Below are 18498 nucleotides of genomic sequence, written 5' to 3'. Positions count from 1 at the left end.
GGGACATGAAGTCTTGGGCACACGTTGTGCTGAGTGTCACAGGTAGGACAAGGCCAGAAAAAGAGTGCTTATGTACCTGTATCTGAGCTCATCTATACAGCTTGTTGCCAAAATTTGGTGGTGCTAAAACTTCACTCCAAATCCGTGTTTGAGATGACTTCAGGCCCTTTTAGATCAGTGTGCCTACCTACCTTTGGAAAGCATAGTTGGCATCAGAAAGAAGGTAATTGCCAGAATCCCTTCCAGGATGAAAAAGTTGAGATGACAGTCACTGCTAAGCCATTTGAACCTCAGCCATCCTGCCACAGTGTGTCTGTCCTGATGTGGCTTGAGGTGTTACTGGCTGAATGCTGTACCATTCCCATTGAGCTCGGAGACCTGCAGCAGCAAGGCTTGGCTCAGTGTCCTGTAGCAGGAGCCCACAGAGCAGCAAGGCAGAGCAACTTCTCTGCAGTATCATAGCATGGACTTGGCTGCAAGGTCAGGCAGCAAGCCTGGAGAGTGTTTTTGCAATCACCGTGTAACTGACAGAGATAAAGCTTCTCTGTCCTATCAAGTGAAAAGGTGTGGCTTGGCAGTCGCAGTGAGGTCCCCATTGTGACACACGCTGCCTTCATTGAGTAAAGAACAATTATTTGCCCTTCTACTAATTGCAGCTTTTCCAGATTTTACTCTGGACACATCCATCCCAGGTTCTCAAAGTCCTCTGCTATTTCAGGCTTGAATTGCTGGTGGCTGTGGTGTCCCCTGGCTGTCCTGGTACCAGCACAGAAAAAGGCAGCACGTGAGCCAGGAGTGAAATGCTCTGTGTATCTCGGAGATCCCCATCTCACTTAGGCCTGGCGTAAATGTGTTGTGCTGCAGTTCATTGAGCTGATGACCACGAACCCCATAGTTCCCAGGAGATAAACAACTGCTCTTGTGCATGTTCCCTTCTCCCTGGGTGCCATGGGTATCTGTGCATCAGTGTTGCACTGACAGGACTGACTAGACGAGGAAAACGTTATGGACCATTAAACAAACAAGAAACCCCACCTTCATTTTATTGAAGGTACATACAAATCTCATCAGTTTCCTTCTTTACAGCTAGTTGACTCAAGGATCTGTGTGAAAGATCAGGTTGCTAGCTCACAGAAGTTAGCTGGCTTCAAGCAGCTGCAGACTGGTTTTCTCATGCCACCAGCCTGTTGCACTCCCAGAAAGTAAAAGTTTGAAGCCTGACCTGAGTCTGGTTTCTTGCACACGAGATCATTTTGCCGCCCATGGCCTAGAAACCAACAGTGAATGTATAAATTGCAGGCCGGAAGAAAATTCTGAATTGACTGTAGGGTGAATGGAAGTTAAATAATTCCCTGAACTTCAACTGAGAAAAGATCACTGAATTCTAAAGCACATTTCAATATAGACAAAGAAAATGTTATTTTAGTATAGATTAAACTTCTGACTAAGATATAGAGGGATTATTGTGTCTGTTTCAGATGTAATTTCATGCCTGAGAATTTACATTGAAGGAAAACTGGTCTGGAACACATTAGTAAGGGCCCTGTTTTGCTGTCAGTTTAATTAAATGGAAACTGCTGGCAAGGAGACTGGAGTGGGTTTATAGAAGCAATACTATTTTGAATGTTGGAACAGGAAACTGTTAGGTCTTCCAGTTTGTAAGGGACACAAAAATGAAACCTCTGATTCATTCGTGTTTACAAACTCCCCAGCTAATATACAATAACCTTAGTGATAAATTAACTGCAATTACACACTATATGTCGAGGCTTCACAATGGCTGCAGACTTTGTAGTTACGAAAACCGTGACCTTTGACGGAGAGGTTAGAACATGAAGTTTTTCCAAACAGCGAGTAGATCTTCGAAAGTATTCACTTTTCCTTTCCTGTTTCATGTGAGTAGATTGACAAGATGTGCAGTGGGTGTTCTGTTTGCTTGCCACAAGATTGTTGTCAGGCAGAAACCCCCCAAAACAAAAAAGCCCGCCCTTCGGGAACATTGATTTATCTGTTAACTGTGTCTGGCATGCTGCCTTTTGGCTTTGATTTCAGAGAGAAACATATTTGGTTACTTTAATAGGCAAAAGCACTGAACCTGACTTGTAGGGAAAAAAATTGTTTTCTTTCCCTTTTTCAGTTCTGTTTACCGTATTCTGACATTCTGCATTGTAACTGTACAACGATTCCAAGTTGGAGTAAAGAAAAGTAGGGCTGGATCTCAGACTCCATCGGCCTCATTTTTAGAGAGCCAGCTTTTCTGGGTGACTCAGTGGGACTGAAAATGAATGTTTATGCTGCTTAATAGCCACTCTGTGACACAGGCTCTGATGATATCAAATGTTTTTTTGTTCTCAAAAATTGTTCATATCCCTTATTTATATATCTTCTTTTTATTTACATTTGTTTTTCTTTTAGAAGTTTTTCCTGAGGTTGTGAGTTGTTTTACCCCCTGCCCCCAGATCTTTTGTTCCCTCTTTTTTGCTTCTGGTAGATGTATTTAAAGGAAACGGGGTTTTCTTCCTCTTACTTTGGAAATTCAGATCTTACCTACTTTCAGTTGTGTTTCCAATTCATGATGTCCCAGCGTGTGATAGTGAAAGCTGAGTATTTGACAAAGTGAGGTTTTTAATCACCTTCCAGTCACTGTGTCATATTTATTGTGTGTGCTTAGTTGTCTGTGATGGAACTGTGAGTAGGTGTGTGTACACAACAAGCATGTGTGTTGCTGAGCTCTGCTAGTCAGAAAGCGCTTGGCCAAGGGAGCATCTTTGTGAAAGACTGTGCATTCTTTGCATAAGTATCAAAAGCAACAAAGTACATTGCTTGAGATCTGTGGAGATCACAAAAAAACATAAAGGGAACTAGAGATTTAAAAGCAGCAAGGAGAACAGAACAGGAAAGATTGTGGAGATCTTCTTCCCTGTGAATTCAGTGTTGTTTTTCAGTGAAGCTGTGGGAGGAATCCATGTTTTAATATTAACTTCAGTCATGCTGTAGCCCAGTGCCTCCAGTGAGCCTGAAATTCGGCATGGCTGGCGGGGGGGCAGGGATGAGATTTGGAGAGCCCTTGTGTAATGTGAGGTACTGGGAGGGAAGAAGGGCCGCAGCCATCTTCAGGGATTTTTGCCTCTTGAAGAACCAAGGCGCAGTCTGCCTCGATGCTGTGGCTGCTGTGGGAAAGCTATGGGGCAGTGAGCTGCTTTGGGTGCCTGTCCAGGCTGTGTGGAGAGAAAGGCTTGCCTGGCTGGAGTGGTGGTGAGAGCTAAGGCCACCAAAGCTCTCTGATCTCTAGAAAGTGCACTGAGAGTCTCTACCAGCTAGTTTATTTTAATTTTTCTTTTTCTGCTCTGCTTCATGACAGTACTTCAAATAATTACGCTGATTTATGATTACAGGTATTTTAAAGCTGTAGTATGCTGTAACAAAGCGATGCCAGCTTATTGTTTCTGGCCCTATGCAATTATACAATTGAGTTTAGGCATGTAATAATGTTATAACCGAAATATCCATCATGATGGATTGAATTTCACGAAGTACAATACAAGAATATTTATAGCTCCATTCTTAAAGCTGCTTTTGGGTCAGAATATGCCTCCTTCGTACAACCTTTAAAGACTTGGAAAAGCCTAAAACTTTTCTCAGTCTGGCCCCAAAGCTACCACTGCGCTGTGCCTGCAAGGGGGAGCGTGCGTGTAGCTGATGGTAAACAGAATATGATAGAATAGAGTAATTATTTCCGCTAGAAAATGAGGATCCGGCATTATTTGTACAGTAACACAAAGTCATTATTTGGCTATGCCGCTGTAATGAAACAATAAAGATCATGCTTAATGTAAGTATCGTCTCCCGAGAGACTTCTTGTTCTCTTTCTAGTATTTTGGCTATTAAAACGCATTTAGATTGCTGGGTCTCATTTCCCACTGTTTTGCAGAGAGTGGAGTGGGCAGAGCCTCCCCTCCTCCCGGCTCTGTTTGAATGTAGACCTTTGGCATTCCAGAAATCTGACCTTGTTTGTAGGGAACGGCTCATTTTTCTATAATGTAATATGAAGCACTCTTGTGTTTTGATTCCATGAAGTAGAGAGTTTAATGTTCCAGCTTGCCGTGATAAGGATACGATCTGGCCAAGATAGAAACACTAAAGGAAATCAGCTATTGTACTGTTCTTTAACATATTGTTTGTGTAGCACTTTCATTTAGAATAATTTTGAATAATCTTGGAGTACCTTTTAAAAAGAGATTTTCTTTTGTTTCTTTCTTGGCCGGGATAAAAAGTGCGGCTTTAAGATATTTCTCCTAAAATAAATTTCAGGCCGCCTCATTTATAGTCAGCATGCCTTGATTACTTGCAGACATACTGGAAATTTACATGCGCTTTTCTCCATTATAAAACACTGATCTGTTCAGATCATTAGCTCCCTCATGACTAGCGCTTGGCAGCAAGCCAAGGCAGGCTAAATCTGGAGCTGTAAATCGTGAGTTGAAATAGCAGAAAGTGGATTTGTAACTTAAAAAGTGTAAACAGTTTGGAAAATGAAGTAATTTTAGAGTATGATTGATTGCCTTAAGATTGCACTTTAAATTAGCCTAGGGTCTCCAATGCAGATATGTGCACTAACTGCTTATTATGTATTTTCACTTTTCTTCGGAACAATAGCGTTGTTGGTAGGCTTCTAAACAATGTATGCTTCTCCTAGAGTGACCTTTGAGGAAATGAATAGTTTTATTGTGTGTCCATTACTTTGCCTGGAACAACATTTTTGAGTTATTAATTTGCCGTGGTCTATAAATAAAGGAATCAAAATGCAAAGCAGCTGCGTTATACTGCATGTAGTTCATCAGCCTTGTGCTTAAACATCACCGTTTAAGATTGATAATGCACCGCATAAATAATTTTTTTCCCTCTGGTAAATTAGTAATGTTTTGCATAGCCGATAGTTGCTGGATATTGGTCCTTTAGCACTGTGGAAGCAAAAATTAAGGGCTTTTTTTTAAAGCTGAAGTGAGGAGTGACTGCTGTGATGCTGACACTGTGCGTTCCTTTTTCCAGGGATTTACCTGTATGCATCCTGTGGAACTCTGTGTTAATTCATGGTTATGCTAGAAATTAAGAACCTAAAACCATTTATCTGACATTAGTGGTAGTCACAAGTCACAATAAACAGCCCCCAGTGCTTGAATGGAGTAGGTAGCAAAAACTCCTACGTTTTCATATCAGAGTGTTTTTCATCTCGCCTTGCCCTAGATTTGATGTCTGGCACTCAGTAGATACCAGGCTCTATTTCATCATTCTTCTGGAAGCTCCCTTCCCAGAGAATGTTTTTCCCAGGCTGCCACCCCTCTCTGATGTTCCTTCCTCGCTCAGCCCACATTTGAAGTGAAGATTTTGCCCTTGCATTGGTGAAGGAGCACTGGTGAGCGGTCCGAACCCAGGCCTGGGAGCCAGGCCTGCTGAGACTGAAGCTCCGTGACTCATTCGGTGGCCTTAAGCAAGTCGAAACATCTCTAGGGAGGTTATTTCACATGTAAAACAGAAGAAATAATACTTATCTATCTACCTGCCTCATAGGAATGCCCTGAGGACTAATTAGCGTCCATTAAGAGCTTTGAAACAGACAGTGCTATCTATTATTAGAGCACACTCCAGACTAGCAGATAGTATGTTGGGATTGTTTCCTACTTAGAGCCTTCATCTCTGCTGGGTGTCAGACCAGAACCCGTCGGGAGCAGAGCAATAGCCACTGGTGCTTTTGGGAACGTTGGCAGCCCTGTGCAGGCCCTTCCTGGGCAGATTGACTGGAGACTTCTGCTCTCGCTGAAAACTTGGAAAGAGTCTGCCTAGAGAAAGGAGTGGGAGGATACTTACTTGTTCTGCTCAGCTCATAGGCATAACTTGTCCTGAAATCCTTTCTCACCCTGCCTCCACCTGAGGCCTCTTCAGATAATTCAGGTAGCGTGGCTTCTCTCCCTCGCCAGGAGTTGCTTCCTGGTCCTGCAGGAGAGGAAGAGAGGTGCAGTGCTAGTTCCCAGGAGGAGCACGGGCTGGGCTGGGCTGGGCTGGCAGGTTCACATCACAGGCAGCCTTACTTGTTCAGGAGGCTATTCCACTTTCTTGAGGAGCAAATGCTTCTCTTTGTCTGTTCCTTCCCTCCGCTACTAGATAACAACTCCCCTGCAAAGTCTTTAAAATGAAAATCTGATCTGGGGCTGGGGTATCAAACCATGCAGGTGTGTGTCTGCTGACGGCTGGGAGCCTTTTCACCACTGAGCGAGGAGGGTGCTCATCTGACTGGCAGCTCCTTTTGTTCTCGAGTGCATCTTCTCTCACCATAAACTTTTCTACCTCTCTTCCAGATGCCTTAATAACCTAGTTCAAAGGGCCCAGCCCTCTTCCCACTGAAGCCCACAAGCCCGCTCTTTCTTTCAGTGAGACTAGGACTCCATCCAAGTTGACTTGAGAAAACCTTAATTTCTCTCTGTTTGCTCCTCACACGTCTCTCAGGCCATGAGTAATGTGCAAGGAGATGGGAAAACCTGTGTGAAATTTTCCAAGGGAATTTTCTGTGTTTTCATAACATTAATGAAATTACTTCACACTTCATCAGATTTTGCAGCTTATGGTGTTGGGATTTCGATAGCTCCCTGCTTGGGTGCTCTGACTTCTCAGCACCAGAAGGTGTTCCCCTCAGAAATGGGGCTGAGAGTTCTTAGGAGCGTTTGGCCCGACGATGGCTGTTGAGCCTTGTGGAGACTTTTTTGGCCCAATGTCAGTAGGCGCTGAGGTGGGGAGTGAGGCTGTGTGAGGTGCTGGAAGCGCAGGGATGCAGCTACGTCAGCGGCCAGGAGCCGGGCAGCTCCCCGCCAGCCTGATCTGCCCTGGTTGCGTGGCAGTGAGGTTATCCTGATGACAGGTACATACTGCATTGCGATGAGATAAAGGAGCGTGAATTCTTGGAGAAAAAATACATGGAGGTAGCATTTTTTGTAACCACAGCGTGTTTTTTTCTAAGAAACAGCAGCATGCTAATTCAAATTCTGTGCCGCTCTCGGGTTTAAGCATCATTACACCGCAGATGATAACTTAAGTTTATCTGTAAAATTCTTAAACTGTGTTTTTTTGTTTCCCAGCTTGACTTCTTTTGCTCTTCTTGCCTTTGATTGACTTCCAAAAAAGTTATTAACATGTTGCAAAACAAATAAAAGGGGCTGCTGAAGCTTATTAAAAATGGTTTCTTTTGTTCATCTCTGGCAGTTGACAAATTGTCTTGTGCTCTATCTTACCTGCTCCAGTGTGAAAGGTTACGTGAGAAAATGGCTGCAAATAAATTGCCATTGAATGTTGTCGAAGACTAAGCATACTGCTTCTCTATTAAAGACCTCTTTTAAAGCTCGCTATTCAGGCTCCCCCCTGCATGTCTCTCTAACACTTGTCTGTTATATTATGTTTGGCACAGAAGGAAACATTAAATAGAAAAGAAACGTCTGACTGTGGTGTTTCTAGACCCTATTATCCCTCTGTCAAATGTCCACATGAGAAGGGTACGATTTTTGTCCATATTGATGATGATTTCTGAGGATTTTACTAACTGTCTTCGGAGGAATTGCTGGAAACAAACGAAATTGGAAAGCACATTTTTGCAGCTTTGGAAGTCTTACTTAAATCAGTGTAATGAGACGCAGTCAGTAAAATGTAATTATTCTCACTTCTCCATGTGTCAAAGAAATCAGCAGTATGGTTAGGGAGCGGAGGGTTACAGTGAGCTTGTTATTTTTATATGGAGCCAGATACCGCTTGTGTGTAGTACATGGTAAATAGTAGATAATGCAGTTTTTATGTGTACTAAATACCCGGCAAGAATTAACGGGGTTGTTACTTCATTAAGGGTTTCAAAGAGGGCATAAATGTCAGAAGCAGAGCTGCACTCTTTAAATCACTGGACCCATTCCGCCCTCCGCCCCGTGTGTCACGGCCCTGGGACCGGCAGTCTGCCGCTGCTGTTCTGAGAAGGGCTGAGCTCTTCTGAGTTTGGAGGATGATGGTGGAAGGCACTGTGTGGAACATGGAGATAAGGCTTTTGACCCATGTGTTTGGGGGCAATGGAAAATGAAGGCGATGGATTCTACCCATGGGAGGGGTGGTGTGACAGTCCCATTGGAGTTGGGCTGTGTCATGTACTTCTCTACTTTCTGTGTGAATGCTGTGTGAAAGAGGAGGAGGGGAGATGACGGGAGACCTGTTAGTCTAATACTGAGCCCAAGAACTTAGCTTAATTCTTAGTGGATTCTCATGTCTTTTGATTTTACATTCCTTAACATTTTCCCAAGCAAGATGGATCTGCTGTGTACCTCTTCACCTCCTTAGCACAGAAGGCGAGGAACAGAACACAAGTTTAGAAATCGTCAGCCTGGAAAGTATCATCAGAAAAAAATATTCTTTCTTGAGCACTGGCTTAGGGAACCTGTTACTGCCTTTGTTTTGTTGTTCCAGTGGTTAATTATCATCCCTGTAAAACAGTGGGTGCCTCTTTTGCCAGTAGCTCCAGTTGCCCATTTCTCTGCAAGCGTAGAGTTTTTCTGTCCACACTGTTTTCTCTGCACAGTGCTGTGCCTCAGAAGAACGAAGCCCAGGACACATAGTCGTAGCTGTCATAGAAAAGATGAAGAGAGGGTGTAGGAGAAGTCCCTGGTTGTAAACCTGCTCATGAGAACTCTTCAGGGAGTGTGGAGCTGCAGCCATAGCGGCAGTGCAGTACTTGCGCTTGCTGTACTGTCTTGCTTGAGTATTTTCAGAAGCAGGTTTGCATGTAAGTACTGAAGCGTAGTACAGTGGTGTGTTGGATGGTGTTCAGAGATTGCTGAAAATGGTGCATTAAATAGCACTTTGAATTGCAAAGTGCTGGTTCAGTTTTGTCTACGAGAATGATAACACTTATTATCTGATTGTTCCCTGTGCAAATCTCACCTCAGGAAAATTAAATTATGTTTGAATGCAGCTAAAGGAACGTATATCATTATTTCCTTTCGTTGTTAGAAGGGATTTTTACTGTTTGTTTGTTAAAACTGAAGCAGCTGCCATATTTGGTTCTTCGATGATTTAAAAGCAAATAGAGAGGCAGAGCCATTTACAGTACAGTTGGCTTGTTTAATGTGATTTAATTCCTCTTCTTGGCTTCGTCATGTTACCAAATTATGTTTTGAGCTTCCCTCCCCTTTTTAATTCTTTCTTTTTGTTATCAGCAGAATTGAAGCTGCTTATCAGTAACCACGACAACCAGGATAAATACTTGTTTTAAAGCTGATGCACATTCAACCTGAATGGTCCACATGACCCAGAACATTCAAGAGGACAGGCAGCATGTGCTCCCTTCTATAACCAATCTCCCCCTTCCCCCTTCTCCATCTGCTTTAGAAAGCTAATAGGGCAGTGTAAAACCATCAGAGCCATTTTCCATAGTGATCTGTTGCTGTTTGGCCACGGGCTGACCTGCTCGTGTGCCCTGAGGAACAAGTAGGGAGGGAGATGTGGGTGATGAGGAAGAGAGAGGTTCTCAGGGCCCAGCCCTGACCTCAGCCATGTTCCTGGCACTGTTCCCCTCCTCCTCCAGCTGCTGTCATTGCACTCATCTGTGGCTCAGCACCACGAACCTCTCTGTGCAGGGCTGATCCTGGCTGGGCAGCAGCGCAGGATGCTCCTGGCTTGAAGAAGTGGCTGAGGTGGGCAGGCAGGGCAGAGGGGAGGAGTGGCAGAGATGCCTCAGCAGAGCTTCACCTGGTCCTTGCTTGCCCTGTTTCTGTGGAGGCAGGAGGTTGGGATGGTCGCTTCCCTTTCAAGGAAACTTAGGAAAACTCTCCTTACCCAGAAATCCTTGCCAGTGAGGACTTCTGCTGGCTGTTTGCTGTCTCCGTTGCTCTTTAAGTTGCTTGATGTTGTGGAATAAATCCTTTAAGCTCTCTCTGTCTCAGTTTCTCTCCCTGTGTAATGGGGATAATAATTTTTACTCATCTCCATAAAGCAGTCTCAGGGCTGTGGATGGAAGGGTTATATAAAGCTGGAAATGATGATTGTCAGTTACTCTTCTTTGGAGCCTGGAAACACCTCATAAACCTGCTTCCTATGGCACAGGAGGGCCCAGGGTGTGCAGAGCAGGAGCCACAGTTATGCAGAGCTGCGTATTGCATCTGGGTATGGAAGAAGGCACTGAACATCCGTCTGGAAACTTTATTAAATTTCTTTTGTCTTCTTCAAAGTCAGACTTAAGGTTTAAATTCAAAGTGATTTGATGAGATAAATATTATGTAAGATTTAATTATATGGACCTACTGTCAGTCATTGATGAACATGCCCTGTTTTGTCCCCATTAAGTAGGACTAGAACAAATTCAGTCCAAATCACTGACTGTAAAATGTTCTTCAGTCATGTGCTTTACATACGCATGAGATGTTGCTGTCTTTTTCTTTTTTTTTTTTAATTAATGACTGCATTGCTGTTGGGTGGAACAGTAGTTAAAATCTCCAGTAGGTTTGTAAGTCCTCTCTTTCAAATGTTACACTAATCTTAGGAATTCTCTGAACGACTGCTGCTCTTCTGGCGCTGTGACAAAAAACAGAGAGCTGGGGAAGTGGCACAAAATTCTCAGAATTAGCTCTGACTCCTCCTTACAAGGGAAGAAATATCTGATACATGCAGGAAGGCTGCCTCTGGTATTCTGTGTATTGGCAAAATAGCTTTTGCCTTTTGATCAATATAAAAGCAAAATCAGGCAGGCAGACGTCCATGTAAGAATTACAGGCAACTTGTTAACATCATCATTATCTGGTAAACATAAATGTAATCACTGTGTTCCATATCCTGCAACACGTGTCCTTTGTTCTTGATTGCATTAGCATTCAAATAGAGGGGGGTTCTCAAAGCAAGCAGAGTGGGTCCTGCTAACAAAGCAGTATCCCTGTTGTGTCAGTAATTTACTCAGAGTGTTTTAAACCCAGAAACACAGATTTTCTGTCCCGTGTCACAGGGTTAAATCATTACTGTATTTGTCTTTATCTGTGAGAGAAATATGATTTTCAGATTAATATTTTTAGATCTTGTAACTAATTAGCGAGCCAAGGCACACCAGGTGGCATTGGTAGAGTGAACAGGGACTGTGGGAATGAAAAGGCAGGTGACTTGGAGGAGCTGCCTTTGGTAAGTCCTCCTGATCCCCAAGGAAAGAGGAGCTCAGTGTGCCAGAGCACTCGGGAGTGGTTTTTTGGTGGATTCCTGCTGCAGCTCTTAGCCTGGCCTCTATGCAGAGGATTAGATGCGTGAGGTGGTCAAGCAAGGGGCCTGCCATAATGCAGTATTGGAGGTTATTTCTTTGGGGAGTACTCCTATCACTTGGAGGAGTACCCAGAGAAGTAGGTGACAGTTGGCATTGCTTCTCAGCCAGATGCAGAATCTGGGGAATTATAGGGGTTATTTGGGAGGTTTGAGACTGGGGGGTGATCTGCAGAGGTGGTCTCATTTTGAGATTTATCTTAAAGGTTTTTAAGTCATAAAGACAGAGTTTCTTCTTCCTTCTTCTGGTATTCTTGCAGTGTTCTGCTAATTCTATTGCTCTTGCATTTTTTGAGGGAACTGGGTTGTTCAGTATGCTTGGTCTGCCTGCTGGCAAGCTGTGCTGTGGCCTTTGGGATGTTAGTAGAACAGGCATGTTTGAGAATGCTCCCATCCAATCTGCTGCTGTTGCTTTTAGCTGTACACAGGTTGAATATGAGGAAAAATTTATTGTCAGAGGGTGGTAATGCATTGAAACAGGCTGCATAGGAATGTGGAGGACTTTGAAGAAAAGGGTAGGTATGGCTGTTATAGAGACATGGTTTAGGGGGCATGGTGGTAATGGCTTGATGGTTTGACTAGATAATCTTAGAGGCCTTTTTCAATTTGAATGATTTTATGTTTCTGTGATCCTCATCTCATCTTCCTGTGTTCTTGTGCTCGTCCTGCAGGACATTGTAGCCAAAGGAATGGAAAGGGGGAAGGAGAACTGGGTCTGTCTTGAGTGCTAAAGAGCAGAAGTCTTCAATCACAGATGATCTCAGCATTTTTATGTCCTGGTGGCGAACATGCCTCCTGGGAGGGGATGTTCTAGCATGCATTTGAGCCATTGCTTTGGCATATGGCAGCTGTGTTGGTGGCATTTGTGTCAATCATTCGGTCTGCATGCCCAGTCTCTGGACTGGTCATTGTCGATGACAGGGCAGTAGTAACTCCAGAGAGTGAAAGGATCTGAGCCTTACCACATAACAGGTTGTAAAGAGATCTATCTGACTGTGGAGGGATCTGCATGCTGGTGGTACGCTAAAACTCTGTTAAGGAATAAAAAGTGTCTGTATGGAATGAAGTGTAGCCCCTCACACGTGCTCCCAGTGTGTTGCTGAAGCCCCAGCCTACCGCCAGGCACTGAGCACTGCTCTGAGTGGGCAGGCGACCACTTGGGAGCCCTGGCTGTCGTCATTCAGTACTGCTAGCCCTTGCCATCCCAGTGCCTCCACATAGCCAGATGCGCCGTCCCTCCCTCCCTACCTGCTGCATAGCGATGGTGTGGCCACGGCATGCATACAAGCATGGCAGACTAATTATGATCTGTGCGTCCTGTGGGATGCCCCCTTAGTAGTGGAGCTAATGGAAGACGGCAGAGCGGCTCATACTGCGAGCAGGAGGAAGGCTGATGGACACCACGCTGCTGCTGCTGCCTTCATTTTTGCTCTGCATTCCAAATAACTCCCCTGCTCAATTTGCTACCCACACAGCAAAGCATTGTCCCATTTTATCTGGTTCCCCTGATACTTCCATTGCTTATCGTATGAAGATCTGTGTTAACATTTATCAAAACAAATGGCAAGCCTGGGACCTTTTAAGTAGTTTTTTTAGTTAATAAAACCAATCTTCTACTTCTGTTATGTTAAAAGTACATTATCTTTTTATTACAAACTCTCTGCAGCTCAGTCTGTTTTCCTTCTTGGCAATTTCATGACTGCTCTGCTTGATCGCTGTATGGAGAATTACAAAATCATTAAGGGTGGGGCTTTACCAGCTGACTTACAGTACAAGCCATTTCTCAAAATAACCACAACACTGCAACGCTGATGTGTAATTTACGTCACAGTATGTTTTTATGAAATAGTTTGCGGCTTGTTCATTTAGATTTAGAACTGAGTATCTCTTCTCTCTCTTTTTAATCACGAGCTTTCTTCTTTTTCTTTTTTTTTTTTTTTTACTTTTTAATATTTTCCACTCCTCGGCTTGGCTGGCCTCCAATTTAACAGCTACAGTCAGGAGGAAAAAAAAAAAAGATTTTTTTTTTTTTTTTCCCTTTCGCCTGCAGTTTAACTGCAAGTGTGTTTTCCTCTTTGATGTATACAATTGTGCTAACTGCCTTGGAAGAGATGGTGGATCTGGGGCAGAATAAATCGCACCGGGTAAAGCAGAGGGTTTATAAAATAGATGCAAAAGTTTGGAATTTCAAACCATAGCAAGCAAATGACGCTATTTAGTCTCCTGCTCTAGTACATTTCCTTTTTAAAAATGACTTTCTGTATAATGTCTTGTAATTAGAACAGGAAATCATTGAGTAACTGGAAGAAGAATAAGAGCACTTAAACTGAAAAGAAAATTACCTTCTGAGAAATTATATTCACAATTTTTTTTTTCCTCTAAATTTTTTCTTCACGCTGCGGTGTTGGTAATGATAGTAACAGATGTACGTGCTCTTATCTGCATCATTGTTCTGCTGATTTTTTTCTGGGAAAAGAAAGATGGTTTTCAGTAACACAAAAAATGAATGGACAGAAAATGGGAAATGCCTAATTACAAAAAATATTCCGTGTCACAACAGAGTAGCAATTAAATTGAAACTTCAATATAATTATCAATAACAGTCGAGCCTGGAGCCGTGCCAGGCGCGTAAAGTTGCTGCTCAGCCTTTATGTGGTTGCTAGGAGCACGGCGAAAAGTATAAAGCTTGGAGAAAGGAATGTCTAATGTAATAAAGTAACAGAAGGTAGCATAAATCATTGTGAGAGCAGTTCGTATTGACATTATTTTACTTAAATTGGGTTGAAACTAGACATTTAGTCTTACAAGAGGCACAAATTCATATTTCTTCTGAAGAAATAACTCCCTGCTTTCTGGGAAGGAGCAGAGTGTGTGCTTTGCTAACAGAGCTGAATACATATTTGGAGGCTTCTAAGCAAAAATCTTTAAATGTTTGTTTCTGTTGGCATCCAAACGCATTTGCTCTAATACGATTAAAGGAACTAAAGGGCAAAATACTTGGCAGATTTTGCAGTTGAGGTAATTAGGTACAGGAAGGAACATGCATAGTTTTTCCATCAAGCTCTATAAAATCATGGTGTGAAGGTCTTTTTAAAGAAAAAAAAAAAAACACTAGCTGATGTTGGGAGTAGATTATGGCGGTTAGCAATAACATTGTAGTCTGATGTTTCCGAAACAAGCAAACAAAAAAGAGTTACATTTCTGTATTTCTCTGTTCTTTCTGTAAATAGTTCTGGCTCTGGATGGATTTGTTAGGAATGCGTGCTTGTAGCAGGCTCTTTTTCTTTCGGGGCTTTTAATTGTCTTGCATTACATATTAAAAATGGTTGTGCTGATTTGAAAAGTCAGTTTTTGCATAGATTCATTGTGTTTGGCATTTCATGCATCTCTTGCTTACAAAGACAACTTGAAGAACATGTAATCCAACATAAATGCCAGGCTGTGCCAAATCCCGGCTCTCTTTACCCCTCACAAAGGGAACTGTTGGATTACATCTGTGCATATATAGGCAGTGCTTGTAACGCAGGGGCGGAACCTTGCGCTGTAATTACAGTTGCTCTGATTTCAGCTCTGAAATATATAAGTAAATGAAAAATTGACATTGGAGGGGGGTTATTAAAACAAGTAATTACGCTATAAGCATAGGATTAGAGTCATTTCGGTGGAATCTTACAAGCAGCATACTGTAGGTATCATCTTTTACCTTGTTTTCCCTACTGAAGCTACAGAGTGAGACACAGAAATAAAGCACCGTGGTTTGCAAAAACCTCAATCAAATGTTTTTAGAAATCACGTTGTTTTTCTGGATTTTAATGAAATGCAATCAACATTTCAATCCTCCTAACAGTAAACTCCTTCTGATCATGTTTACAAAAAATATTCAGCAATATACACTAAACCCACTGCTAAATGACGTGTTTGGTTGTGCTAGAAGAGAAATACTTCTTTGGGCTTCCATTTTAATAGGGATTGGTCTACTTTGATTTCTCGTTTCTTGTGTGGGTGTGGCTGAGAAAAAAAGTCTTTGTTCCAGGAGCACTGTTTGTCTTTCACTAAACAAATCTTCAGTTTATTCAGTCTTTATTCATTCTTGGAGCTTTCTGTTGAACACAGAGTGAGTGAATAAGGAGAGGAAAAAATGCATCATGAAGTACTCAGCAGAGTTGCACAAGCATGGGTAAAAGTGATCCAGTGAAAAATTGCGTGACTTTAATTTATGCTGTGGGTTTGAGTTAAGATGCTGGTCTGCAGGGTTAGGAAGTTTGTATAATTCTGTGCAGGGTCTTAGAGAAATTTGTCCAGAAAGTAATGGTTTACTACAAAGGCTGATAGAACATACGTTTCTGTGCACCCTGTTTAAAAAGCTGACCACATCCTGGCTTGAGAAAAGCGTTGTCAGATCAACAGATTCAGCTCACCACTATCTACACAGAGGTATAAAGTAGTAATAACGGTCAGGCAGGCATATATATGAAACTCTCAGAGGAGCTAAAGGATGGATCATGTGCTTAATTCCTAGAACGGTTTTCCTGATCTGATTTTAGAGTTTGCTAATAAGGAAGAGACTGACCTAATCCCAGGAGCAGTTGTCACGTTGTTTTGGAGGCTCGTGGGACACTTACTGAAATCAAGGCATGGTCACATCCTTGTGGCTGAACAGAGATGTTGGAGCCAGAAATTTCTCTTTCTCAGAGAAGTAACATAAATGTTCTTTACCACAATGTATTACTCTTACTTCTAACTTCTACGCAGGTAGTTTCATCTTCCCACCTACCTCAGGGCTGTGGGCAAAGTTCTGTATTCAGGTGCTGTGCCCATAAAAGCAGGGCTTCCCCAGCCCCTCGGCTGTGCTGAGGTTTTTGTAGCATCACATTTGTCTGCACTGGTGACATTCGGGACAATCTGTCTGCTTCCAGAGACTTCTGTAAATGTAGGCTTTTGTGTGTCAACATTTCCATTGCCTCACGCAAATCGAGACGAGCTGTGCCTTTGTATTTAGCCGGAAAGAGCTGATCTGACATTTCTTTCAATATCTGAAGTGATTTTTACTTTAAGGCTGAGAAAGATGATTTCAGTATTAGTAATGGGATTAAATATTAGACCTTTTGTCTCTGAGTACTGAGTTATTCAGTAATCAGGGTAAGCAGAAAATGTAAGCTGCATTCTCTTGCTTTGTCTTCATTGGCATGCAGGGAAAGGCATGTTCAGCTGCCCCACCTGAGGAGATAAACGAGCATAAAAAGAAGTGCTGTTAAGTACTGGCTGCATACCTGCAAATGACTAATTTCTCATGTTTGCATCTCTGGATTTTTGCTGTTGGGTTTCCTGCTGGTGTCATATGATGAAACTTGATTGTGATAGTTCAGCATCCGCCACCTTTATGGCCAATATCATGTAAAACTCAGGGGGACAGAAAGAAGCGTACTCAGGACTGCTTTACATTTTGAGCGTACCTTTCGACAGTATGAGCTTCTCAGAAATTCATTTGCTCATTGTGCTCTGTAGGTCCTGCTGCATTTGCAGTTAATCTGAGGAAAGTTCACTCCATCTGTTGGGCCGCTTTGCACCACTGTGCGGCTCAGAGCAGCCATGCTCCTGTCCGTGGCCCTTTGGTGGCCAGTATCAGGCACTTCAGAAGAGCCTTAGTAGCTGCGCTCTCCGGGGCTCACGTGTTATTTTTAAAAGGTGTTAGGTAGTGTCAACATGAGCTCAGTGGGGCTGTATAGAGAGCTGAGTGAAAATGGCAGATAATATTTCTATCAAAGCAGCCAAGTTGGCAAAGGATGCTGAGCACTTTGATTCAGGCAATTGGCCAGCTTGTTCAGAGTGGAGTTTCCTTAGTCAGGTAGAGTTCTTTGTGGGGAAGCATGGCAGAACTGTACAGGAAGCCAGAGAAGAAGCTGTTCCAATAAATGTTTTTAACTATTTCTATTTTTAACCTTTCTTTCAAAAACCACCATGTTATAAAAGATAGTCTTGAAGACAGTGAACCTGGGGCCCTGGGTTTTCTGAGCTGCTTGATTAGCAGCTTTGTCCTGTATTTTTTTTGATGTAATAAGGGTAATTCTCTTTTTTTTTTTTCTTCTTCCAGGTGAGGATGATGAAGATTCAAACCTGCTAATTCTCAGCTACCCACAGTACTGTCGCTATCGTTCCATGTTAAAGCGCATTCAGGACAAGCCTTCTTCAATACTAACAGACCAGTTCGTTTTAGCCCTGGGTGGCATTGCAGTAACAAGCAAGAACCCCCAAATCTTCTACTGTCGGGATACATTTGATCATCCAACCCTTATAGAAAATGAAAGTATATGTGATGAGTTTGGTAAGTCACTTCACAGCTATTTTCTTTTTCACATAATAAAGACATTTTTCTTCTTCATAGGTATCCACCGATTTCCAAGGGGAAAATGTGATTCCTTTAAAGTGAATCAATGCTATTTATTGTTTGAAATTCTAAGTACCAGATGTGCTCTTTCCTCTGAGTCTGAAGGCTTCTAGCTACTGCTGATCTCACATTTGCAGCTTGAGTTTATCACAATCAAAGATAATGTTACATGGATAGAGTGTGTAGCACAGTCACTCAGTACAAGTGAAAGGATCCCTTGTCTGGATTTGGAATTTATCTACTTTAACCATTACCCTGTGGCCTGTGTCTTTGCAGAAGCTTTACAATGTATGTTGTTTTGTTAAAGCCATTGTTGGTGCTATATGCTAATAAATGCAAAACAGGAAAACTCTGTGCACATCCCTTGCTGCTGCAGAGCACTCATCAACCACGCATCTGCTCCAAGGGCCTTGAACAAATGTCAGCTACAGACTGTGTGTTTCTGGCCTTTCTGAAAGATGGTTTTTTTTCAGCAGGAGTTTCAACTAGGAGTTTGATTTTCCATGCACAGAGGCTGTTCTGAGAGGTGATCTCTTAATTCAAAAGGTATAGAGAATACCATGCCACTCCAGGGAAGTCTGCAGCACCTCACAGTTTGGGGAGGGAGGGCTGAAAGAGGCAACTCCAATAGCTGCCAGGTGATTTAACATTTCAGTTTTGTTTTGCTTTGTGTTGTTGAGTCAACCCAAGTGCAGGATTTGTGCTGGTGAAATGTGTCAGAATGCTTATTCTGCACACACTCAGGTCAGCTCTAGTAATGGGTCCAGTGTAATTTCTTTAGTAAAGAGCTTGTGCTG

General features: G+C 42.6%; 1 protein-coding gene across 3 annotated transcripts in view; it reads left to right on the top strand.

Moving 5' to 3' along the window:
• ARID5B (AT-rich interaction domain 5B) overlaps positions 1-18498 on the top strand; it is a 108553-nt gene that overhangs the window by 22605 nt on the left and 67450 nt on the right. For all 3 annotated transcript variants that reach the window (XM_052676895.1, XM_052676896.1, XM_052676894.1), the window contains one exon: positions 17408-17638. In XM_052676895.1, coding sequence (XP_052532855.1) covers positions 17408-17638 — 231 coding nt within the window. The remainder of the gene's footprint in view (positions 1-17407; positions 17639-18498) is intronic.

Source organism: Tympanuchus pallidicinctus, unplaced genomic scaffold (genome assembly GCF_026119805.1).
Source record: "Tympanuchus pallidicinctus isolate F22 unplaced genomic scaffold, pur_lepc_1.0 scaffold16, whole genome shotgun sequence".
Lineage (NCBI taxonomy): Eukaryota > Metazoa > Chordata > Aves > Galliformes > Phasianidae > Tympanuchus > Tympanuchus pallidicinctus.
Note: the sequence above shows the minus strand (reverse complement) of the source record. Positions and strands in the feature narration are given on the sequence as shown.